This window comes from Gopherus evgoodei, chromosome 7 (assembly GCF_007399415.2).
Source record: "Gopherus evgoodei ecotype Sinaloan lineage chromosome 7, rGopEvg1_v1.p, whole genome shotgun sequence".
NCBI lineage: Eukaryota > Metazoa > Chordata > Testudines > Testudinidae > Gopherus > Gopherus evgoodei.
Window position 1 is genome coordinate 111,401,272 of NC_044328.1, and position 27,206 is coordinate 111,428,477.

General features: G+C 38.7%; 1 protein-coding gene across 2 annotated transcripts; it reads left to right on the forward strand.

The window, feature by feature from the left end:
• Positions 1–3,432: 3,432 nt before the first annotated feature.
• On the forward strand, positions 3,433–26,071 carry CCDC174 (coiled-coil domain containing 174). 2 transcript variants are annotated; one of them, XM_030568474.1, is made up of 11 exons: positions 3,433–3,597; positions 6,040–6,144; positions 7,470–7,570; positions 8,797–8,855; positions 10,128–10,308; positions 13,389–13,484; positions 14,766–14,902; positions 15,319–15,413; positions 16,384–16,531; positions 18,155–18,304; positions 22,602–26,071. In XM_030568474.1, exons 1-11 carry the CDS (start codon positions 3,556–3,558, stop codon positions 22,874–22,876), a joined length of 1,389 nt encoding a protein of 462 aa, XP_030424334.1. In that variant the 5' UTR covers positions 3,433–3,555; the 3' UTR covers positions 22,877–26,071. The 2 variants fall into 2 exon arrangements, with proteins under 2 accessions (XP_030424334.1, XP_030424333.1); XM_030568473.1 differs by having other exon boundaries at positions 3,434–3,597; positions 18,152–18,304.
• Positions 26,072–27,206: the final 1,135 nt, after the last annotated feature.

Below are 27,206 nucleotides of genomic sequence, written 5' to 3' on the forward strand. Positions count from 1 at the left end.
CTTCTGTCCCTGCAACTTTAGTTTTCTGTTACTGAACCATAAGTGAGTCCAGTCAGCTTTATTCAGTTTGTTCTTTCAGAATTTCATGTTTATTCACTTATCTCTTAGAATACAGACATACTGTATTAAATTCCCAAGTATCTAAAAATAGGATGATTTGTTGATTTTTCCCATAAATGTATCTAAATACACTTATATAGATATGGGCCTGAACCAAATTCCCAGACCCAAACACAAATGTTGGAGACATCAAAATTACATTTTAGACGTAATGTTTAATGACAACTGTCATACATAATAAAGGCCACAATGTTCTAATATCTTACTTTTTTTGTTCCATGAGTTAAATGAGATTTTCACATTCCTTTTCTAACACTGAGACTAATTCCTATTCCTCTACTCAAATGGAGGAACATCTACTGCAACAAATGGTCCCATTTCTTCATTGGGAAGATGAGTGGAATAAGGAGCTACTCAACACAAATAAGGAAATTGGAATTAAGTCAACTGAGAACTATCAGAATTCTTCCTTTCCTCCTGCTATGTCCATTTTTAGGTCTGTCCACTCTGGGCCTGATCCAAAAACCACTAAAATCAATTGAAAGAACCCATTTGAATTCCATGGGGTTATAGCTGGAAGCCTAAATACACAATATATTGGGTATCAGATCCCTTACTCATCACAGCTCAGAGAGATTGTAATCCACAGGTGAATGTGCATTACAGGTTCCCCTCTGTGCTGATCCACAGAGGATACAAGTTTATTACAACCCCTGGCCATAGCGCCTTGGCTCATGCTTTGTGTGTGTTTGCCACAAGGATGGCAATCACAGGATCAAAAAAGGAAAAAACTATTTTTATTCCCCACAACCATGACACTTGGTTGTTGTGGAACTACAATAATAAAATGCTATATATATAGCAGAACTTAGACTACCTACAATGCCTTGTCATATGAAACAACTTTGTTTCCCAACATTATTAATTATATTGAAAATTCCTTCAGTTATCTAAAATCCTTGATTATTCAAACTTATTCTCCATCTACTGCCCCCTACTCCACCCCTTCATGACATTCCACTAATTCAGGTTGTACTGTATTGCCAACCTTTAAACACAACCAGATTCCGGACAGATGTTGAGCATCCATAAGTACCAGTGGACAACCCCCAGTCTTACACGAAAGGCCACAGCATCCTTAATGGCCAAGCAGATGGGACCTCAGTTTTTTCCTCTCTCTCCAAAAGGAGAGAGAGAGAGACAGACAGACAGACAGAAACATAACTTGATTTATCTATCTGAACAAGACAAAGTGCAGAGCTGGTCCTGTGGCTATTTGAACAGCTATTCCAAAAAGCTCACTCTCAGGGAGGGAGGGAGATAATCCAAAAGGGAGTAGTTCTTGGGCAGATTTTAAAGCTGTGTTAAAGCAGTGGCTCTGAACCTTTCTAGACTACTGTACAGTACCCCTTTCAGGAGTCTGTTTTGTCTTGCGTACCCGCAAATTTCAACTCACTTCAAAAGTGCTTACTTACAAAATCTGACATAAAAATATTAAAGTGTCACAGCACACTATTACTGCAAAATGCTGACTCATTTTTACCATATAATTGATAAAAAATCAATTGGAATATAAACATTGTACTTGCATTTCAGTATATAGTATATAGAGCAGTATAAACAAGTCATTGTCTGCATGAAATGTTCGTTTGTACTTTTTATGTAGCCAGCTGTAAAACTACACAAATATCTAGAGGAGCTGATATACCCCTGGTTGAGAACCACTGTGTTAAAACTTGTTGTACTCTGGTTCAATGAGACATTTTAAATTTCACTTATTTCTCATTGTCACTCACATATATTGACTGCTGTAGGGATATAGTCTTCTTTTCTTGTTGCAAATAAGTGTAGGTACTGCAAAACTAATGCCTAATCCACTAAGACCAGTATCCTGGTTTAGGCCCAAATTGAGTTCTGTGAATTTGGATGCTTTCACCTGCACTGGATCCCATTACTTCACGGCCACAGTGGGGTTCCAGGGGTGCACCCACAAAGATCCCCACTGAAGCCATTAAGTTAATAGGGCTTGATTCAGGCCCAGTGTTCCACCCTAACAGAGCCCACTGCAGGATCAGGGATTTGGTAATCAATATACGATAGAACTAGGATTTTTTTCTGAAGAGTTACAGTCAACTAAAAAGAAAAAAAAATACCAAAATGTTCTCTTATGTAGTTGTAGGAATATCACCTAAAAGGACTATAAGATCTCATCAACAAAAGGGAAGAGAAACATCATTTTTTAAATGGGGAAAAAAAATGTAAACTTCCCAAATTGGCAGGGAGACTCAGGAGGAGGGGCAATAAGGAACATAGCCATACTTTTGAAGTTGAGTCGATTTCAAGTTGCCAGTATCTCTTTAAATTACTCTTTTTCCTCTTATGCGGCACACAATAAGGAGTCACTGAAATTTTTGGTGGACAACACTAACTCACTTAGGGGATGATCATTACTCCAGCATAGCATTTCATTCTTAAATAATGGAAAGTGTGTATACTGTAATTCAGGGAGTGCAATTTCCTGTGTGTGGCACTTCATATATAGATATATAATATAAATAAATAAATAAAACTTGGCAGGCAAAGTCAAAATATGGCTGTTAAACATCCATGATTACACTTGTCACATGAATGAGTGGGCACTGCAAAAAGGGCACTGGATTACTAGCTAATGAGGAACAAAAACCATGCAACCCCTCCCCACCCTTATCAATTGCCTCTCTCACAATGTTTGGTCGTTTTTCTCTGAACCCCAAGGGATTTTGAGAGCTGAGGGGTTTTTGTTTCCAGATAATGTAAGCGTCTTGCCTTCCAGGCTGCAGAGAAAAGCTTGAGAACGGCCCCTGTGCCCGCTACGGGCTCTAGACCCAAAGGCAAATAGAGCCCCCGGCTGGAGAGAGAAAAACAAAGTCTCAGGGTGTCCGCGGGCAGCCCTGTGCCCCGGTTTCTGGGCGCTGCTCAGGCTCCCTGCGGGCGCACGCGGCCGGTCCGTGGGCTTTAGCGCGTGGTTCCCGGGCAGCTGCCGGCAGCGCCAGGGCGGACTGAGGAAAGCGGGGGTCTCTCGGGGGGAAGGGGAGGGGCGCGGTGACTGGAACGAGGGGCTGCGCCGGGACTGGGAGCCCGGCGACTCCTCCCCCACCCTTGGAGCACAAGGCTACGGGACGGGGCGCCCGGGCGGGGAGTTAGAGCGCAGCGGCAGGACGGTCGCGGATCCCCGCCCAAGGCAGCGGCAGCGCGGACGCCGGGCAGAGCCGAGGGCTGCTCCCTAACCCCGTAGTCCTAGGCCACAGCAACGCCCGCCGACCTTCCCATCATGGCGCCGGGGAAACCACCACCCTCCCATTCGCGCTTCACGGCACTGTCGCGATCAGTCAGGCTGTCTCCGCTCAGCGGCGCTTTACGGCAAGATGGCGGCCAACAGGGAGCCGGGCTCTGTGTTGTTTACGGGCCGGCTCTGTGCGCCGTAGCCGGTTTCCCGTGCCCCGGCGCAGAGGCGCCATGGACCGTAGGAAGAAGCCACTGGAGGTCACGGTCGCCTCGGTGAGTGCTGCTGGCCAGGGTTGGGAGGTCTCTGGCCTCTTCCCCCGCGAGCCCCATGTCCTAGGCCGATTCCCCCTGCTCCGTTCCCCAGGCTGATTCCCCCTGCCCCAGCTGGGGAATGGGCCCACGGGGGTGGGGAGAGGAAGGGGAGACTACACCCGCTCTCCTCTCCCAGGGTGCTGAAGAAACGTCCCCCCCCCCCCCGGGCCGAGCAGGGTAGCTGTGTCTAGCTGCTCGTCACCCTACCAGCCTGGCTCTTCCTAGCGCTGTGAGCGCATCAGAGCCAAGGTTCTGCACAGTGCAGGAACGTAATGCCTCTTTCTGAGAGGATTTGTATTAGAATTGTAGCACTCATCTCTTTGCCCTAATTGGGTCCTGGTAAGAACAAGCTACTTTATACTCCATGTAGAGTAGGTTTGGAGAAACAGCTGTGCCTTGTATATCCCAGCTGGTGATCTTTATTTTCCTCTACCTATTGAGTGTGTTTATTATTTGAAATAGGGATGAGGTGCTACTGGACAGTGAAGGTTCCCTTAAGAGCTGTAAAATGGTCTGTGTGCCCTGTTACATACCCACAAAGTTACATAATCCTTGGGTTGGTCTAAATACAGAAGGTTCAACATCATCTAAGAATAGTCTTTCTCCATCCTTCATGAGAAAACAAAATGCCATTAAGTAAACATGAGGTATTGTCTCTTGCCTCACCCCCAACACCTCAACCCTATTAGTAAAAAATAAATCCTAATGTAAAAAATAGTTTGCGCTTCATACCTTTTATCCAAATATCTCAAAGTGTGTCTTTCTGTGGGATGCTGCTGTGCTTTGGCATGGCAGTTGTAGCCCTGTGACCTTACACTTTCCCCTTCAAACACAGCACACTGAACACTTTACCTGTGCACGTATGTCAGTGCTGAATTTGCTAATGTTACTCAGGCTATATTTAGGGTTTGTATTTTGTGAAGGAGACGAATGTGAATGTATTTTCTGATTGATTTTTTTTTTTGGAGGCAGAAGGAATTTTTGTGAAAATGCATAGTCTCTGACTGTCATTGGAAATGCCTTCTGTGGACATTAGGGTACAGTTAAGTGATTTCCCATAGCTTGATATATTCCCTTGCTGTTAAGGGTATGATTAAATGGAATTAAAGTTGATTAAGTGAGACATTCCTATCAAACATTAAAGATTTGTTTATGGAGCATCCTTCATGGGAGGTTAAGTTTCTACAAAAGTCCCAAATATGAAAGCAGTAGGTAATTTCATTCATACCTAAGAGGTTGTCAGAACTTAAACATAACCTGAAATAAGGTGGCATTTTGCTGTTCATTTATTTTCATTGGTATACTTTTGTTTGTAGTCTAAGCATCTTTCATTGATTCATTAAAGTCTTTGATAGTTTCACTCCATTATTTTTATTAATGCTGCTTCAGCGTTTTGTGTGTCAATATAATGTAGCAACTTAATTGAAACACAGCAGTGAAAATAAATAGGGTTGTATCCAAAACATACATCTAATTAACTTTTGCATTAGCACTTCTGACAGTTCAGGAAAAGCTTGGATGGTTAGCACCATTGTGTTTGTGGAAAATTTTAATATCAAGGGCAACCAACATCTTTGTTAAATTTCTTGTAGAAATCAGTTTAGTTTACTGTAGGACTGGCTGAAGAAGCCATCAGATCATAAATGTTTATTTTGGTTGGTTGGTTGGTTGGTTGTTTTTAAAAGGGCCTCCCAGACTCCTGAAGGCAATTGTTCAAAAGCAATGCACCTGCTGAGTGCAGTTTCTTGGGCCCAGATTCTCAAAGGTATTTAGACACCTAAGTCCCATTTAAGTCGATGGGTGTTAGGTATCTAAATACCTTTGAGAATGTGGGCCTTGATAACTAACATTTGTGGTGATGATTAATATCAATAGGATTTACATATTCATATTTATAAAAAAGGAAGTCTAAAAGCAGCAGGGAAGAAGGTACTTTTAAAAAAGAGTAATGTCTATCAGCTAATTCCTTTTTACAAAAAAAAACCAAAAAATTTTTGCTTGGCAGCAAATCTCCTTAGGGGTTACTTCTTTAAATTAAAAACAAACTATTGTTTATTACAGTCTTTGGTTGCTGAAAACTTTGTAGGAGATTATGCCCATTTTGTTCCTGCAGATTTTCCATTTTGGAGTGAAGGATCAGTAATATAAATGGAAGCTTTTAATTAATTTATTTAACCAGCTAATCATAAATTATGTCCTATCTCATTATTTTGGATTACATATTGCTGCAAATGTCACAACGTTCTTCCTGTTCAAATCACTGCTCTTATTTTCTACATCAGAAATGCAATCAGTTTATTTTTTTACAGGTGTAAACTCTTGATTTCTCACATAAGACTCTAGAAATTCCCTAATTATTTTGTTAAAATGACTTTTTGTTGTTTTTTATTGTGGCTGATGTAGTTGGTAGATTTAAAGGCTGAACTCTTCCGAAAGCAAGAAGAATTCAAGAAGGAAAAACTTCTGAAAGATGCTGGACTCTCTGTAAAACCCCAAACAACAAACAAGGTAGAAATAAAATATCCATCATTACTCATTATTTTTTTGTTTTTCTTTCAGTTTTTCTAGGCATCTCCCAGAATTGAAGAACAAGCCGTTAGAAAATCTGAAAAGTTATTAATACAATGTTTCATTTCCAGTTGTAGGACAAAGGTTGTGATGGCTTTATTTATCAAATTTCTATTGACTCATTTCCGGTTGAGTGTCTGTCTCAAAAAACAAAACTCACCATTCAATTATATTGCAAAGCTGCATTTAAATAATCTCTTAATCGATATACTCGACCCATCTGTGAGCCCCAACCTCCTTAAATGCCAGCAAGAAAAAACTGAGCTTTGAATTTTGACAAATCCATGATCAGTTGGACTAGGAAAGCACTTTCCAGAGTCAATGAACCTTCTTGGAAAATGCACTGCCATCAGCTCCTATTCATTTATATTGAGGGAAATAATATCAGATGCCCTGCAATCTCATACTTCAATCTCTACTGCAGTAAAACCTCCGTTCATTTTTCTGAAATAACGTATTGCGTAAACCTGACTTTTCAGTCATGTTCAGACTTGCTTATAACATTTAGACCAAATGAATTTGTGTGATCTTGTGGCTATCTTGTTGTAGACTGTAGTATTATTGCTGTGTTTGAAGACCATGCAGCACTTTTGCCTTTACATGCTAAAAGTTAGACTTGTCACTATGTTATGTGTAGAACTAGAACTAGACATCTGGAAGAATTATGCAAACAGATCGGAATTAGGTGTCATTTTGAAGAAAATGGTCAGGTTATAATGCTGAAAAATATCAGTCCCATAACAGGCTATGTAATTCTGTATGAAAAGGTCAGTAACTAAGGTATATGAAGCTTTAAAAATGTTATTTTTGTTGACCGTATCTAATTAAGAACCTGAGTTCTCATAGCATATAAGCGATACTGTGCACCATACTTGTATCAGTACTTCTCACACTAAGTCTTTGGCTTCCTGATAATCCTCACCTCCAAGAACAATATGAATTTATTCTTAGATTTGCTTTTCCTTTAGTAATATTGTCCAGTAAGCAACTATTATCTTTATCTATAGCTGTTCAAGAATAAAATTTGTGTTCCAAATTTTTTAAATAAAAAATCATAAACTCATGTTAACCCCTTTGTTGGTTCTCCTTCCTGTGATATCATAAATTTAAGACGCACATGCTATTTGCCACATCACAGCAGCAGGATTATATGAAGAATGTTTAAGCGGATAAATAACTCCAGAGCCTCTCTTTGTTTTATTTTTATTTTTTTTAGTGGTCAAATAAGCTTGAAATCCTGTGTTTTAAAAACCTATGTTCCACAGAAACCAAGCATTTGGAATAAGCAGAACACAGGGGTTTCAAGTCGAGCTGAGAAAGATGTTGAGCAGAAGATAGAAGAAGATCAAACATTAGAGAAAGCGAGGTAAACTTTAAGTTACAGCAATACAAATAAATAAGAGGAACAAATGCTTTGTAGAATTTTTTTACATTTGTAACAAATTGCATAAAAGAAATCATGCAAATAGCAGAATGCAGCTAAAAGTGGTAGCTATTCAGTTTTTACTGGGATGCAGCTGGTTCATTGCTTGTTCATTGCTCCACTTGCTGCACTGTGAGACGTCTACACTTACATTATTGTATCCACAGAAATTTGACAGAATATAGATTTTCTTTTAAAGCATTTTCTTCCATTTCAGTAAAAGCATGGATACAAACATCACAATCAGCATTTTGTGCTCCAAAGAATACTTATTTATAATTTTTGCAGAAAACTGTCTCTTACCTATTTAATAATATATATATTTTTGAGAAAATTACAGGCCAATGACCTGTTTTGGTTAGTTGTACAATTAAAATATACATTGAAAATGTGACATCTGCTGGTTCTCTGCTATAAATTCCCCATCTCTTATGAATACATAGGTGTAAACCATTCCAGGAGCTAGTTTTAAGATATTCTCCCTGGTTTCTGTGTCCATTTAGATCAGTGGTGGGCAACCTGTGGCCCGTCAGTGTAATCTGCTGGTGGGCCGTGAGACAGTGTTTACATTGACCGTCTGCAGCTCCCAGTGGCCACAGTTCGCCGTTCCCGGCAAATGGTATCTCATGCCTTGTACACTGTGCTCCATATCTTGTTGCCTGAAAGTAATTACCATAGAGAGGTTCTGGGCTGATGTACAGTTTATCTTGGTCTGTCATCTAGATAATTGTAATTACAGAGATGTACAATATTTACATTATATGTTGCTGCCTATTTGATCATTTCATTGAAGGTGAACTATGTTACTTTTTATTAAAAATTGTTCACAGTACAGACTAATCAGGAATCTGTATGTTCGTAGAAATGTCAGTTACAGTTTAAACAAAATTCCTCCTTTGCTTAGCTGTTAAGATCTGAATTCTGGGTTCTATGATTCCACTTGCTATGGTTGATAACTTTACTGATACCTTCAGCAGTATAAGAAAAATAGTGCTTTTCCTGCAGTGTCCCCTAAGCCATTGTTTGGTTAAAAACTCTTGCAGTTCATCTCTAAGGGAAAGTATCAAACATTATTACCATTTATTCCATTGCGGTCTAAATACTGAAAGACTATTCTGTTTGTGATGTACTTGGAATCCTACTATAAATATAACCTGCTTTTCCTTCAGGCAGAAACTGGAAGAAAAAGCAAAGCTGTATGAGAAGATGACAAAAGGAGACTTTCCAGGTGAACAAAACCTGCATAAAACCAGTATACATTTTAAAAACCTTGCTTTTATTTGGTCACTTTAGAAGCTGGCCACCTTAACTGTCTCATAGTTGACAGCTATTATGCTATAAAATACAGTACTTCTGTTAATCAATAAATGTAGCTTTTATACTAAATAAGCTTTTTGGAGGCACAGCGTACAAGCTGATTGATAAAGATTATTTTTGCTGAGAGAGAAAAGCCAGTGCTAAGGAAAGAATATTACTTTTTGAAGGACAGTCTGCCCTAGGAAAGAAATATGGGAATCATTTGGCTTGATCATCAAGTAAGAGAAATATATTCTGGTTTCTTAGTATAGAACCCTAGAAAAGTAAAGTTACTTTGTCATTTTGACATCCTTGGCTTTTATCTATGCTTCTGCGTGCTTCCTTTTCACTATATGAAGAGTTTAACTTGGGAAAGAAAGGAAGTGACTGGCTGGTACATATGTGAATGCCACTAGCTAGTAGGGTCTGACTTCTCACCTTCCAGCTTTAACCATTTCTGATGCATATATACACTTCCACTTTCCTCTCAACACATGTCCAGTCCTTTGTGTCATGTGACAGTTAATAGTAGAAAGGCTCAGATTCAATTTAATCCTTCAGTGCTATCACTTTCACTAGTTTCTATGTGCAAGATCCATCATATAAAATGTAGTCTCATCATTCTTCTCCCTTTTGCAAAGAGAACTCAAGTGACTGCTTAGGTGCATTCTACATGCAGAGTACATCCTTATGTTAAATTCAGTCTTAAGTAATTGTCCTCTATAAACATCATCATTGAAAACGAATTATTGAATGTAGTAGCCTGCTGTACCCATTCATCTCTTTCATATTCACAGTTTACTTGTAAAAGAACTATTTTGTTCTCTCTTTAATAAAATTAGCAATTTTAAATCTGTTACTTCTAATTTCATTTTCATGTTAGGACTTGAATTAGTATTGTAACTGTTAATTAGCATAAAGATATTTTTTTTAAAGATGGCATCAGCACAGTTGCTGTGAAACTTTTTTCTAGGGTATATATATAATGAATTGCTTTAAACAAACAAAGTTTACATACAAAAATACGATTCATCCCATATAGCTGAATTTTCTTGACACTAGATGAGATTAAAGCATTGTCTGATAGTATATTCAAGGGCATTGTTGGCAGCTGCGAAACTGATTGTGGCTATTCCATATTGATTTCTTGCTCAGTTGTGTTCTTTTGATGCGTGTTATCTGAGAATTGATTTTTCTGCCTTAGATGAAGAAACTGAGGATTTGTACCTTGTGGATTTCACTCAGAAGATCATAGACAAACGGAGAGAAATACATGATCTGTGCGAGAGTGAAACTGTTAGAAAGGCATCAGAACAAGAGGAAGATAAAGAAAAGACACTACCTGAAATAGAAATACCACCCCCACAGGACCCAAATGAAGAATGGTTGGTAATACTGTATGGACAGAACAAGTCTGACAAATCTGTTTTTTTATTTTTTTTATAATCTCGTGCATTTAGTCTAGTTTATAAAACATCTTGAATAAGAAATCATTCTGGCTGATACGAGTCCATCACTTGTGATTATAACATTCTTTCCCTTTAAGAAGCATTTTTTCACATGTGTCTTCTCATCCTGCAGGAAAGAGTCCAGGTATAATAGGTTATTTGTGTATAGTTTAAGATTAAGTTGTTTTTTAAATATTTGTAAAATTTTTTAGTTTAGTTTTATCTAAGCGCAATTATAGTCTCTCTTCTTATGTCAAAACTAGGAGCATGTAATTGTGTGAAGATACCTCCTCAAATCCAACTCTTTCCTTTGGATGGATAACCATGCAGGCATTATTGAGCTTTATGAACTAGTTCCGGGAAAGACTTCCATTACATAGACCAGATTATGTAGATTGACCTCCTTTCTAAAATAGGGTTACATTTTCAAAGTGAGGAAATGGGATCTTTAGACGCCAGTCCTATTCACAAACAAGATTTTGGGGTCTGGTACCTGTGTAGCTGTTTGATTTTCAAATAGTTAAAATTTAGCTTCATAGGGTTCTTGTTTTTTACCCTTGAGATCACTGAGACAAAACGTTAAACTAGGTAATCTACCAGTTATTTTTCTTTTAATGCCATTATATAAAAGAGAATGCAATAGGTTTAGAAAACATAATTTATATGCCTTACGGAACACATTATTTCCCCTCACTTTGTCTCATCTCTCAACAACATTGACTTGCTTAGTGCAGCTGGACTTGGGAATTGTAGAAGTTTCAGTGTGTGGGGAAGGCTAGGCTGTATGAAAGCTAAATCATTCTTATCTAGTGGATAAGGTAACTAATTTAAACTGAGCCTTTTTAGATTGAAAAGGGAAAACCTTCCATCTTCCAGAAAGAGATCCAGAAGTTCTAAGTTTCTCAAACTGCTAACATATTTGCAAGTAACATTTCCTTCCACAACTATGAATTTTAAACTGCTGACCCACAATAGATGCTGTTTTAAGTACCCATGGTTTTGAGATGTATTGATCAAGAAAATGTGCTGTAAATAAGAATGATATTAAAAGAGCTCATATGTTTTCCTGCTGAAGTTATGGGAGTTCTGATCCCCTTATCGATGCAGACGGTACATCAGACTTCCTGCCTGGAAGCATTATTTAACTAGATTAATTTTTACTGAAACAACTCTGCTCCCTTTCAAGTAGTAATTTCCTCTGATCACATGACTTTCAAAGTCAGCAGGAGTTTTGGGTTTCTGGCATTACTGTATGTACAGATTTTCTCTATATGGAGGAAGACAGTGCTTTACCAGCATTTCTTTAAGCTCCAGAATTTTAAACTACCCATAAAAACCCTTCTGTAGTTAAGTTTCAGGTGGCCAGTAGTCTTTCAGCAAAGATACTATAAATAATTATGAAACCTAGCTAGCTAGGTATTTTTTTCTTGTCTGTTCATAAAGAAAACAGTGAATGCAGATGGAGGTTTTACTCCTGTAATCAGCTTTGAACAACAATAACTAGTCTGAAAAGTAGAATTACAGTTTTTCAATTTATTAGTTTAAGACAGGAGAGAATGTCATTTTGTTTCTTACAGCATATGGGGGTAGCAGGCCCATAGTGAAGAATCAGAAAGCTGTAAACCTGAACAGAGTAGAAATACGTAATACTAGTATACTTCTAGGTCTAAGGTGAAACTGTCTAGTTATTCTATGACCTTATCAAGTTTAAATATCAGAAATGTAAGCCAATGTGTTCACCTTCTATATATTTGTCTTCACCCCACCTCAAGAAAATGAAAAAGACAGTTCTAATTATTTACTGATAAGCCTCCAGGAACATTATTGTCTCAGCACCCTGCACAATGGGGCTCCAATCTCATTGGAGGCCTTTGGGCAGTACCATAGGATTAATATATACTACTAATTATTCTCCAGCCATGTGTATACTCTTGGACCAGAGGTCACAGATAGAAATATTTTTTCAATTATCGTATAATTTACTTGGTAAAAATAAATGGCACTAATACTAAGGTGTGGGTCTAATACCTTCAGTTAGACCCACAGCTGGTCCGTGGCAGCTGACTTGGGCTCGGGCTAAGAGGCTGTTTAATTCCAGTGCAGAGGTCCTAGAGCACAAGCTCCAGCCCAAGCCTGAACGTCTGCACCACAGTTAAACAGCCCATTGGCCCAAGCCCTGCAAACCTGTGTCAGCTGGCACAGGTCAGCCATGGGTATCTAATTGTAGTGCAGATATCCCCTCAGTGCCCTTAACATTTATTTAAAAAGCATAACTTAATGAAAGAATAAATCTTTAAAAGTTTAGTATTTTGGGACTATTTTGTACTCTGGTTCAGCGATATTTTGTCGTCTGTGTGTCTTGAGTTTCCTAAAACGGCATAACTAGAACTGCTTAATGCTAAAGAACTCTATGTAGGATTGGTGGACAATAAGTACCTCTGTTTCTTATTCTCCCCACAGTTCTAAGTGGAGCATTCACTATGATAAAAAGCTTTACCTAAAGCACACTATGTAAAGGGAGCTTCAAAGGAACAATATTCTGCTTGATTTCCTAGGCTTTTGTTAAACCAGTTGAATGATTACTGAAGCTCTTAGTAAAAGAGCCATAGACTGATAATTGCATTATACTATAGCAATTTAATATTTGTATGAGAAGTCAGTGCTGCATCATTATTTTCACCACAGGAAGCAAATATTATGCTTGCAATGTTATTTTGACTTGGGAACTACGTGACGTAACTTGTAAACAGTTTTCAAACTGTCTTATGAAGGAAGATAGTTCGCTCAAAATGAGTGATATTTTATTCAATGTGATAAATCTGTCAGAAACCTTGTTTAAAAATGTCCTTTTAATTGTTAAACTGGGCCTGTTAACTGTTAGGATGGAGGTAACTTTAACACCCTGAATGTGAATGTTCTCTATGGAAGGTATTCAGTTAATTTTTTTATCCTTTGGGTAAGAGTACTGTAAATCTGAGAATATAAACTGTGTGAAATTCTTTTTACTTTCATTGCAGGGTTGATTATGTGGATTCCTTAGGCCGATCTAGACGCTGTATGAAGAAAGATTTGTCAAATCTGCTTAAAATGGATAAAGAACTTCAGGGGAAAAGGTATGGCTTCTCTAAAGAAAGTATTTTCTCCCACAAGATTGGTAGTGGTTTTATCAAAACTTCCTCTGTGAACACATGCATTTGTCCTAAGCTATTTATTTCACTGGCAACTGAATTAATCCTCTGAAAAGTGTGTGGTAGATTCACATTTTCAATGGTGCCTGAGTTGAGGCCATGTATGCCAAACTTAAATACACCGAATTTTTATAAACTACTAAAGCTCAGATTCTGATGGAAAATGCTAATGAAATCCAAAAACTTCACTGTAGAGCATTGGCTCATATTTGTCCTACAAACAAAGGTTTATTAAATTTAATTTAGCAGCCTATCGGGTACTTGACTTGTTTTTTTTAAAAACTGTCGTCCTTCTATAGAAGTTGTATTTTAGTGTGCCCTCAACCTAAAGAATCCCAGCAGATATATATATTTTTGTCCTGGATGATCTGATTTCAAGGCTTATAATAAAGTCAAATACATGACGTTCTGAGTGAATTTGTTAGAACTCCAGTTGAATAGTTAATTACAGCTATTCTGATAAAACTAATGGCAGAAGTGAAAATTATATTGGAATGAAATGTGCCATAATTGAGCATTTATATTATAGAATTGTAAGCTTTTCTCCTTGAAAATTCTGCAGCCTGTTCTTTATAATTCAAAACAGAATGAAGAATATATAATTGCATAGGAAGTACGTTCTCTGTATTCACCTAGATAAGTGGTCTGCAATCATTTTGCTCTAGCCTAGCTAGATTGAGAGAGAGAAATGTTTCTGCCTCCCAAGGGAAAACATAAAAGTATTTTCTCCCTCAGCTACTGAGGTTCCTCATTTAAATGTTTCATTTTACATTAAACAGATAAATGCTATTCACATTTTTGTATCCAGTTCGCATTGGTGAAACTGTTGCTGTTATTCTACTTTTGGTGACTATTCTATTGAGCACTGGTCATCTCCCACTTCTATTTTCAGTTATTAGTGACTTCACAATGCCTGTGAAAATGGTATCAACTTCTTTTTAAGGATGTTTAATTAGAATTATTTTACTGTGCTGTGCCAGATGTGGTATCATATCCTTTCCTCCCTCCTCTATTCTGCAATGTACTATAAATTCCCATACTGTGCTCACGACTGTAGTATCTTGGTGCCTTCCGTTAGTGTTCTGCAAACTATGTCCACACTTCTGTTGAGTAATTAAAAATGGCTTAGCTGTTGTCATACTTTCATTGTTCAAATAATACCAAAGAACCTTTACACTTTGTTGTTTGGGTTTTGTTTTTTGCTAGACAAGGCATTGAGGAGAAGACTCTATTGTCTGAAGATATGAGACGAGAACTTCAGCGGCAGCAATGGGAAAGAGAGGAAGAAGAGGCCCTAAAGAAACCTGTGGGACCCATACATTATGAAGACATTAGAGAAAATGGTTTATATTCATTCCTTTGTATGGTTTATCTTCACTGGAAGATGGTTTTTAGAGGAAGAAGGTGTAATTTATCACAAAGTATAAAAAATACTCCTGTATAAGTATATTCTCACCTTGTTAAACTGTGTTAGAAATAGCCACCTAATTTACACAGGGATAGCATGCATTCATCTCCTGACAGAAAAAATAAATAAGGAAAAAAGCCTCCTAGTCTCCTAAGAGAAGTTGCTGTGAAGCATCATCACACGAGTCAATTAAAACTAGACTGGACATAACACTCTAATGCTATTGTCAGGCAAGGCAGTGGGCAAGATGACCTAATGAGTCTTTCTCCAATAACTTGTACCCTGGTGATTTCAAGGCTGCTGCAGCTGTAAATCTGATGAAACCTAACTGCTGAAAATTGTTCCTTTCAGAGGCCAGACAACTTGGTGTTGGCTACTTTGCCTTTGCTCGTGATGGAGCACAGAGAAATAAGCAAATGGAGACTTTGGAAATGCTAAGAGAGCAGGTATGAAGCTAAAAGTAGATCCGTAGCCTGTGCTGGGAACAGCCTTGGCTCCCTATCTTTACATAGAATTTTGGAACCTTGCACTGTATACCATGTAGTAAATGTGTTGGAAAATAGTAGCAAAACCAAAACTACTTGTGTAAGATGTTGAACTGCAGAGCATCAACACCTGTAGTTGTCCACTCATGATCTTTGATGCTGAAAGGCAAAATATTTAGAAATAAATTTTCAGTGGAAGTAACCTGAAGTTTGCATGCAAGAAAGTGTTAACTGTAGTTGTCAGTGAATGGATATTTAGACTTCAGAAAGCCACTTGCACGCACAGTTGCAATAATTGTACATGTGCAGTCTTGATAAATACACAACCATGGCTCCTACCCACTGGAATTTGGCCCCTAAAGTTGAGGAACTACTTTTCAATTATTACATTTTTGTATTAATTTCTCAGTATAATAAAATGTTTAAAAGGCTTTTATCTCATCAATATAGAGAGAGGATTGCAGGAACAGGTACAAAGTTCCATGCATAAAATAAATGTTGAAATCCTAAAATAAATCCCTTCCCCCATTTTGGCTTATCATTCATGGATTTCTTTTGAGTTGAGATTAGGTGTAGCTTCAGTGAAAAACCTGTTTCTTCTACTCTCTGGAAGTTTTCATCTTGTATGTGAAATAAGTATTTTTACACCTCTTCCACATGCCTCTCTGTAGCAAGCTACTTAGAACAGAGACGTGTTTTGTTTGGCATACTTAGCCAAACTTTACTGTACCATGTTCACATCTTAAACCAATGGTAATAAGTATTATGCCTGGTAGAGTGTGCAAGTTTGGATTCAAGAAATGGGGTCATTTTCCTCCCCGTTGAGACAGTGCAGCTGATAATCAGTTCATTTCTGAGTAGAATTGAAGATGCACAGTTGACTACAACCAAATACAGGATTAACTAATGAACATTTTCGGTTACTGTTAAGACCACAGACCAGAGGACTAAACGTGAACATTTAAAGGAAAAACGAAAGGCAGTTCTGAAAACAAGGCTTTCTAAACTTAAAGCAAGAAAGATAAAGAGACTAAGAGAAGATGGATTAGAGGAAGAAGCAAACAAACTAGAAAATGAAGGTATGGTCTGTAACAAGTATCTTGGTTTTAAAACAATCATTCTCTCAGTATCGTGGAAAAAGTATTCTGTTCAGATTGTATATCTGTGTTTGAATATCAACATTATATATTTTGAATATATTAAATTATATGGCTTTGAAAAAATTAACAGTTGAAATTAATTGCACGTAGGTATAAAATCATATATACTAAAAATAGTTATTTCCGTGGAGAGGAAAGTGTAGTGTTATGTACATTGTCCTGCCTTTTAGATTCACACCTGCCAGGAAGAATTATGCAGGTCACCATTTAAATATATGCAATTCTAGCTTGGAATGATTTTTTTAATGAGCTAGGATAAAAATGATAGGCAATTAATTGAGGTGTGAAGAAATACAAGCAATTTGTTTAGAGCTGTCTTGTAGGGAATGTCAGATACTGTATATTCATAGAATTAAAGTGATTGCAGGTGGTAATTAAGGACCAGAATCTGTATTCAGATGACTGTGCACAGCTATCGGAGGCATACGTTTGCTATTAAGCCTATAGCTTAATTTATGTATGCAGAAAAACCCCTTCTGCCATGTGATTTTTGTGAGAGTTTTTTTAAGTAAAAGGTTCAGTATGTACAAATGGACACATTCTAAAGCTTATTTGTAACTTGGTGGTATAAAAAAGAAAACCCTCTAGTAACAGCAGTCTGTGGGTGAGCATGATGAGATTAAATAATGCTACACAACTGAGTGTATGTCTTCACTGCAGAGTAAACTTGAGTTATCTTTTAAATTAACTCCACTTTAGTGAGAGTGGCCACACTGTGAAATCACACTCAAGCTACACAGAGTGGTTGTGTTCGTAGCTAAATTGTGCCAACTCAACCTTTAGCCTAGACCCTTTGATGGGTCAGCAACCACACTCAAATTAAGGGTTTTTGTGTGGAAGAACTCAAATTTGAGGCAACATGCAAATTACAAGCTCTGAAAAAGGTGAATGTCAGAAATCATGTACAGGGAATGTGGCCTCAATTCACAACTTGCAGACATGAATTTTTGAGTTCTAATCCCAGCTCTCCACTGGCTCCATCTATGGTATTAAGTCACACTATCTGCTTCCTCATCTGTAAAATAGATTTAGTTCTTTCCACCTCCCAGCAATGAGAGAGTGCTTAAATGTAAAGTGCTTTGGAAATGCAGAACAGTAGTATATCAATGTTAAGTAGTATTCTTTCAGATCAGAATAAGAACACAACTTTTTTCTAAGATCACTGAAGTGGAGACACGTGCGAGTAATGTTTTCACTCTTTCCTAATTTCCCATTGCCAGTAGAACACTCAGCCTATTCCTAGGTATGTTATTAGGCAATACATTTTCAGCCGTCCCTTCTTTTACACCGAAAATCTAATGAAGGGTCGTAGATTCATTTCTAGATTATCTGGCTTATCCACTATGGCTTCTGAACTTATACACAGTAAATTAAAAACAAACCAACAAAAAACACCTGCCCAGTGAGGAGCATTTCATTCTAATTAGATAACTGCTGTAGACATTATCAGTGTGAATGTGGAGTAGCTCTTGTCATGTATTCATCCTATACTATTTGAAAAATAAACCTATAACAAATTTCTTTTCCCTTTTTCAAAAGAAGAGGAAGAAGTTATTGGACCACTGTCAGCTGAACCAGAAGCCCCTGTGGCTCCTAGAGTTGCAGAAAGTAGAAAAGTGGAGGTGGTCATTCAGGAGAGAAAAGATACAAAGGCTGGTGTGCCCTATGTTCGAGAGTGGGATAAAGGGAAAGGTAAGAAAACTGAACTATGAACATAGCATGGTATAGTCAAACACTGTTTATTAATGGGATCAGAACTAGTGTCGTTTTTATACATCATGATCCTGAGAAGTAAAGTAATCTACTTTCCCTTTCACTTTTAAATTTACAGTGTCATTACTTTATGGTGAACCCTAGAAAGAGATTAACAGCCTTGACTATGACATGAGCAGCTGCTGTAACATAACATAGTCTTACCCTTCACACAGGTTTTTGCTTTCCATACAAAGATACTGATGGAAGAAGGTCGAAGTCTGAATTTTTTTTTAGTTTATAACCTATCCTGATATGCAAAAATAATTGCTGTAGCTTTACACTATGCCAGGGGTAGGCAACCTGTGGCACGTGTGCCGAAGGCAGTATGCGAGCTGATTTTCAGTGGCACTCACCTGCCCGGGTTCTGGCCACTGGTCCGGGGTGACTCTGCATTCTAATTTAATTTTAAATGAAGCTTCTTAAACATTTTAAAAACCTTATTTAGTTTACATACAACAATAGGTTAGTTATATATTACAGTCTTATAGAAGGAGCCCGTCTAAAAACGTTAAAATGTGTTACTGGCATGCAAAAAACCTTAAATTAGAGTGAATAAATGAAGATTCAGCACAGCACTTGTGAAAGGTTGCCGACCCCTACACTATGCGGTATGGATGGGCAGGATGTGTCACACAGAAGAGTCTAAGCTCTAAATGCATGAGTAGGTAGAGTATTGCACCAAATTACATAAACAGACACCATAGAGGCAAATGTAGTGCGAGGTCACTTTCCCTAAAATGCTTCATGGTAGAAGTGAATTTTAAGGGAAGGATTTGAAGGAAAGGCAGAAAGGCTGTTGGCACACAGTGAGTGGAGGCTGTTCCATGGTTCTTGTGAAGGAAGGTGCATGTAAGAAGATGGGGAAAAGTGGGGGAAAGAGAGAGATGTAGTCAGCGTTGAGCAGATCCTTGAAGGTGTGGACAAGTAGTTTGAACTTAATGCAAGAGTGTGTATGTGTGTGTGTTAGAAAGTAGTAAATTTGGAACTGAAGAGAGGGCCCTCCCTCATAATGAGGTATAGTTACAAATTGCTGTAGCCACATATTCATCAAATTGTCAAGAGTTAAGTGATGTAGTTAGGACCCCCATATTAATTTATAGTGAATACAAATATCTGGCCTTTGGCCTTCTGGTTACGAGGTAACATCAACCCTACTACAGCACATGGGGGTAAACTTAGTTTAACTGGCCACACTTTTTCTTAGAAGTGAACAGAAGTGCTCTATGAAGAAAGTAACTAACTTTATATCTCAATCTTTAATGTATGTGTGCCCTCCGCTCTGCCCTTGCCTTTATTCATGCTGTGGTAACACTTGGCAGCATATTCCTTTTCCTGAATGCTAAGTGACTTTGCTGTCCTTCAAATCCTTTCTCAAAACTCACTCCTTCCATCTCACTCCCTGCCATTAATCTAATCTCAGGCACTCTGGCCAAAGTGCACCAAAGGAGCATTGTGACAACGCCTGACCTCTAGGCGCTAGAAAACCACTGGAACAACACTGGGATTTACAAAGTCTGAGTTAGGTACTTAGGCTCATATACAATGAATGGGGAGAGAGGCACCTTAGACTCTGATTCACAAAAGCCAACATGCTAGGCAGAGAGCTGCCTAACCTACCCCAGGGGAAATGCTGATGAGGGCTGTATACATTTGCATGCTCGCTCTCTTTCTCACCCAGTGACTGTTCCACTGTGGATAAATATTTAATAGTCATTGGGCCAGAGAGCAAGAGAGAGACTCTGTAGCCTAGTGGTTAAGACACCCACCAGGGAGGTAGGAGATTCCGGGTCCAATCCCCCTGCTCTAATCGTTCCATTATTTATCCACAGTGGAACAGCTTCAACAGGGGAGACAGAGGGCCCCACCTCAGAATAGCCCACAGCATAGTGATTAGGGTGCTCTCCTGAGAGGTGGGAGACCCTTGTTCCACTCTGTTCTCCCTCTCTGTCTAAGGGAGGAAATTGAACTTGGGACTCCCACAACCCAGGCAAGTGCTCTAATCACTGGGCTAAAATTTATAAGGTTAGCTGCACCATCCTCACTTCTATTAGATCAGGCCACAACTTAAGTGGGCAAATGCTTATCTTCCTCTGGTTTGTGAATCACTCTGGGGCATAGGTGGAAGACACAGGCATCCAGACACCTAGAAGGAGGCAATAGTGCACATGCCAGAGGCAGACACACAGGTGCCTAAGGACAGTTACCCTGAATCATGAGTGCGTTTAGGTGCCTACAGAGATGTCACAGTTCTCAGGCTGCTGACGGGCGCCTCCTACTGGGCAGGCACTGGAAAATCCTTAGGGCTCTCCCATCTGCCTAGGTACGGGTCCCTGTGATACTAATTATGTTAAACAGTCCTTTTATGTAGAGGTGACTCTTGGCTCCCATTCCCCATGTCCGTTGTGTATGGTCTCAGATTCCCTAACCGCAACTGCCTATTAAGTTCATCTTGGGACTTGCTGAATCTATTGTACCTGGCCAGTACCCCCGGGTTGTTCTCCTTGTAGGCACAGGGTAGGGGGCTCCCTGAGCCATTCTCCGAAGGCTTCCAGATGGCCTCTTTAGGAACTGTAGAGCTGCCATCTGCTCTCTCCCAGACCTGCCCAGCAACTGTTGGGAACTTCATGTTTTTAAGCCCTTTATTCAACCCTTGATATTATTGATAGGGCTGGAGGAGTGGGACCAGCCTTTCCCACAGCAGCTCTTTAACCCTTAGTTACTGGTTCAGCATTTATACATTCCGTCACAGGGGTTTAGGCAGCAGTTTTGTGCATCACATTGGAGCCAAAACTAGGTCATAGGTACCTGAAATAGAGAATTAGGCACCTGAGCATTCAGGCCTCTTGCTTCACATTCTGGCACCTGGGCCCCCTGAAACCTACTCACTCCACACAGGGGGTCCCGGACCCCTGGTTGAGAACCACTGGTATAGATAATACTTATTCCTGCCTCAGTGCAGGGGATTAGACTAGATGACTTATCCAGGTCCATTCCAGTCCTACATTTCTATGATTCTATACTATCGCAATACTACTAATATAAATGGTGCTCTACAACAGGGGGTTCTCAACCTTTTTCTGAGGCCCCCTCAACATGCTATAAAAACCTCCATGGCCCACCTGTACCACAACAACTGGTTTTCTGCATATCCAGTAGATTAAAAGCCAGGGCTTATGTTAGGAAGTAGCAAACAGGGCAATTGTCTATGGCCCCACACCACAGGGAGCTCCACAAGGCTAAGTTGCTCAGGCTTTGGCTTCAGTCCTGCGCGGCTTGGGCTCTTGCTTTCTGTCCTAAGCCCCAGCGAGTCTAATGCCTACCCTGCACTGTGGTTTATTTGGGGGGAGGCCCTGAAACCTGCTCACGGCCCTCTAAGGGGCCTTGGATCCCTGGTTGAGAATCACTTCTCTACAAATAGTGTGTAGACCTAAATTACAAATAACATTTGAAAAAATAGTTACAAATCAGTGATTTGTAAATCAGTTTGTAGGACCAAAAGCACTGTAGATGTGCAGTTCCTTGCTCTGTTTAGAAACTTTTGTTTGCTGAAGTTAACATTTGTATTGGAATAGCGTAAAAAGGCTGTCTTCAGAACCAGAGCCCCTTTTTGCTGTACGTTGTACAAATCCCCAGCTTATAATCAGTTGATAGGTTCCTGTACCACTGTACATGGGGTAAAAAGCTGCTCAGGTCATCTTCAATGTAAAACGTATTTATCATGAACTTGAGCTGTTGTCACGTCATTTCATAGCTACCTTTAAAAATTTGTCATGGGTAACGATTGACTGTAATAGAAGTTAAAATGCCTGCCATTGTAATGAAATGGGCACCATCGCAGGTCATAACACATTCTGACCTCGTTGACTACCCTAGCATCATTGTCATTTTTAAATATCTTTGGGTTGTTACTGCTCAGATCTCATTTAGAACATGGGCTTCCCCTTTCAATTAGCAACTGTCTTCTTAAAATAACCAACATTCTTTAACATAAGGGGTAAAAGTTGTCTTAAAATATTTTTTAAAGTGATTTGGTTCCTAAGGTTTGAAGCAAGTGGAGTGTCAGCTTAATACTGATGAAATTAAGTGAAAGGATCTAGTGCAGATTACTTCAGTGTTTAACAGAAATGGAAAACTGAATTGCTTGAAGAATAAATCCCCTCACAGGAAGGGAACATAAATTATCTTTGTACAGTAAAATTTGTTTTCAAGTTACCATGTTTTTCCTATCTAATAGAATTTACTTTTGGACAATGGTCAAAGAAATGTGCAGATGAACGAGATCCAGAATTTGCACCACCTTCCAATTACTTTGTTTGTCAAAAAAGAGCCAATAACTACCAAAGCCAGAGTTGGAACAAGCTTGGATCCTCTCATGAGAAACTGGGACAGGAGTCAACACAGAACAAGCCGTTTCCATCGATGCAGAATTACAGCAACAATTCGGAGGATCAGCAACCAGTTTACCAAAGTCTTGATGATATGTTGTCTTACTACAAACAAATGACTTGAGCTTATCAAAAGCATAAGCAAGAATCTTAACTTAAATAAGTGAAATAGAATTATGTTCTTAGCATTCACCTACTGTTTTTCTCAGCTTTTGGGGAAATAAGGTTCCTGTAAATAGATACCTTATTAATTAAAGAAATCTGTCATGTGAAGTAATGCTTTCTGAACTGTATCACACAACAGCCACACATTTGCTTCATCAGTGCTGTGCTGTATTGTATTAAAAGGATAAGTTTTGATGGTGGTATTTGACACTTATTTTTTTACCCTATAACCCTATTCTTTGTCATTTTCCTGCATTTTGCCCATTTTGAAATTTATGAATAGAGATGTTATTTTTAATAGGTAACACTTGTTTTAGTCCTTTTTCAATGACTCTCTTTCCCCCACCCCCCCCAAAAAAAGGATGTTGTTATAAGAGCTAACTTCTAAGAAGTGTCAAATTGAGAATATTCTGTCAAACCGAAAATCAAGTCCAATGATTATATGGTCAAATACTTCTAAAGAAACAACATTCAGCCAGTTACTCCTATTTGCTAATTAAACCATCTAGTGTTTAAATACAAAACCTTCATTTTTTTTATGAGAAACTTATTTGCCTACCTAATGTCACCTGTTGACTTTACTGGCTAGGATAGTTCACTTCCTATCCCTAAATAGTTGTATGGGGTTCCTTATGTTGTTGTTATGCCTGCTGCATTCAGGAGATGTGTGTATAATCTGTAATTCTGTAAAGCACTTCAAAGCTTGAGAGGCCTGCATAAATCAATATATAATATCCATATGAAGGGGTAGACCAATCATAAACACATGTTTCAAGCAGAAGTCCTGGCACGTGATACTACCATCTTAATAGCTTAAACAGATCTGATATATCAGTGTTTCCAAGATACATTTTTTTCTTGCTAGGTGTATATGGCTTTATTTTATGTTTAACCCATTTACCAACATACTGACATTACTTTTATATGCTATTCCAATAATTATTGTATAACCAAATTGATATGCACGCTACTACTACACTTCAGTTAGCTAATAGACAGTGGGTGGTACTTGATATTTAAAAAAAATAAATTTGATTGCAGGGGGCAATTTGGATCATTGGAGTTATTTTGAAAGCTTATACAAGGACACCAAGATAGAGTATATTTGAAATGAAATTTCCCAGATTACCACTGTCACTTAACCTTATAAATACTATCAAAGTGATAAGCATGGCAGCAAACACTGAACTTGGCATGGAGACTGTCAATGTTTTACTCTTGTAATAGTGCTTTTCATCCTAGGGTCTCAGAGTGCTTTGCAAAGGTTGGTAAGTAATAGTATCCCTATTTTACCAATAGGGTCAGTAGTGTCAAAGTAATTTTAGTTTCATATTGCTGTTTAATAGATTTAGTGCTTGTAAAAGATGCTGCAGAATGAAAATTTTAATCCACCCAGTGTGTGCAGCTCAGCTAACAGTGCAAATTTCTGTGCCTTCCTCACTGATGTTTCAACCCTGACCTGAACCAATTTTTAAGGGTTGAGAGGGGACATCCATCCGCATATCCCTCTCATCCTCTGAGTTTGTCCCAACGGGAATGAATTTGAAGCAGCAAACTAGAAGCAAACAGTTCTTTGATAATAATTGTTTGGACCATCCAATCCCCTCTCCTTTGTGCAAAACAAAAACATATAACCATGGATTTCTTTTTAAAGAACTCAAAACAATTAGCTAATTTACACTGAAGTAAAATGAGAGGAAAATGTTCTAAATGTGGCCACTTTTACTGACCATCAAAGTTTAACTTTCTTTATAATGATAGGTGGCACAACAAAAACATGTTTTTCAATTCTGATCTCTCTGGTTTATGAGTCAAAGTTAACATCCACCAGATGGCAGCGTAGTACTTACTTGCTAGTAACATCTCACTGCAATTGCTTTCATCCATGTGTGCAATTTATGTACCATTCCCTTCCCATTAGCATTGAGGAATTATCTGTATTTATCTCCAGTACATTGACAGACTATTACAGAACCCATAACAATTATCCCAAACGGTACACTGAAGAAGGTATAGCTCAGGAGCTTTGGGCTAGCACACAGCCATTTCTACATTTAGGCAGCTGCATTCAACAACGCCATTTGCAGATGGAACCCAGAGCTGAACATGAAACGGGCAGGGTAGTCTCAATAGAGTGCCATCAGTTGTGGAATTCACAGACATCAAGCTGAAGTTAAATCTTGCAAACTTTAGGAACTAATGCATGGTTGAACTCGTGTAGCAAATAGTTCAGCTATACAATGTCCCCAGCACTGTGCCCCTGGAATAAATAACTTAGAGTCCTCTTATAAATAGCTTCAGTGTATGGAGGAGGGGAGAATGGTTTGCTAGCCTAGAAATGTTGACATATTTAAAGAATGTAATGGTAGCTAGAATGTACAGTAATGGAATCTGTTGAAAAACATAATTGGCTTTTGATCAGAGATTCAGGGATCAAAGTCCTTTACAAATACTAACTAATAACACCTTCAGGAGGTAGGGAAGTAAATATGACCATCTCCATGTTATGAGAAGGGAAATTGAAACCAGTTATGTGACATGTTCAAGGCCACAAAGAACCACCAGCTGAGGAGGATGAGGATTTGGGAGTTCCTGATTCCCAGTCCTATGTTCTGGCCATTAAGCCATACTGATACTCTACTATATAATTCTGAGGCTCTCTTTCCCCCTAATTTACTGCTTGTTAATTTACCAATCAAGATATGGGAAGAACTCTTCTCCTCTCGCAGAATCAGTTGAAGCCTATGCCCATTGTGTACATTCTTAAATTCCTCTTAAATTTTAGGCCAGAGTAGTTTTGAAATTTAGGTGAGCAACGCTCTGTACTAACCAAGTGGTTTATACTGTAGGGTTCTGACCTATTGTGACATGTAAATGTTCAATTTTAGAATGTAGAACTTGGAGCAAATCACCTGTTCTCGTTGACAACTAATATAGCTTATAATAGCAACATTCATGTTTGGAATACTTTTGTTGTTTTTTTTAATCAAGAGTAGGCTGCATTTAAAGCTGTGGGTTTGATGCATCTTAAATGATCGAGGTAAGAAATTCAATATATTTTACTGTAAAAAGTTCTAATCTACTGTTGATTCCCATTTTGAAGCTGTGTTTTGTCATTACTGAAAAATAAAATCTCTGATGTTCATTAACTAGATGTTTGTAGTAGACTTGTGTTCTGATCAAAATTGGATCAAAACCACATCCAGAGTACAAAAAAAAAAACCAGGTTAAGAAAACCAACAGTTGGTTGCAGCTAGTGAGCAAATCACCCAGGTTGGAAAAGGGTTATGTCATGGTTAAAACACAAGACATAATTAGAGCTGATACACATGATGTTTAGAGGCCCAATGCAGATTTCCTTGTCTGAATGGCTTGAATAATTTGGTATTGGACTTGTGCATGTGAGCGCACTAGTGGATTTTTCTGCATGTTTATCACAATCTGACCCTAAATATCTTGTGCAATTAGGTATAAAGGGTGGGTTTTTAAAGGTGCCAGGCACCCAACTCTTGCTAAATTTCAATGAGATTTAGGTGCCTAATTCCATTGGGCCTCTTTAAAAATCCTAGCCTAAAGGTATACGGTGAGCCCACAAAGATATGGCAGCTAGAAAGTAGCAACATGCCTTGTGTGTTGGACATTTAACATTATTTTAAAGTGGAAAAATAGACGTGAGTGCTGTAATAGACCTGCAGCAGTATAGTCCATTCATCCTCCACCGTAGGAGTGTCTCCTCCAGCCCAAACTTCAGTACTTTATCCAATTCAGGTTTAAATGACCCAAGCAATGTGGGCCATTAGGGTGTTAATCATGGAATCGTACTCAAATTCCAGCAGGAGCGAGCCTGCGTAGTTTAAACACCACACTAGTATTTATTTATTGTCCTAAGCTGGTGTGCAATGTTACTATACACTTTTACACTCCTATTGGATTCCACACCAGAAGTGGCTGCATTTCCGCAGTGGGTGAAGCAATTCCTGCATGCACGTTTTTCTGATTGAGTAATATGTTTGCACTACTACTTCCCTCCTAGGGTCTCAGTGCTGCAACTATTTATGAATCAAGACTCACATCACTGTTCTAAAATAGCAAAGTGTTGCTGTCCTTACTTTACAGATGAGGTGAAGTTGTAGCACACTATGTCTATCATTCAAAGTCACACAACGAGTCTCTGGCAGAGCAGAGACTTGAACTCAGGTCTCTTGTCTCCCAGGTCTGAGCTTACTGCACTACTAGACAATGCTTCCTTTAAAGGCACTATGTAAATCAACGAATGTAAATCATAATTT

Coding starts and splice junctions, on each gene's coding strand:
- CCDC174 (XM_030568473.1), top strand. CDS start 3,556: ATGGACCGTAGGAAGAAGCCACTGGAGGTCACGGTCGCCTCG. Junction 13,485..14,765: donor AAAGAACTTCAGGGGAAAAG/GTATGGCTTCTC, acceptor GTTTTTTGCTAG/ACAAGGCATTGAGGAGAAGA. Junction 15,414..16,383: donor TGGAAATGCTAAGAGAGCAG/GTATGAAGCTAA, acceptor GTTACTGTTAAG/ACCACAGACCAGAGGACTAA.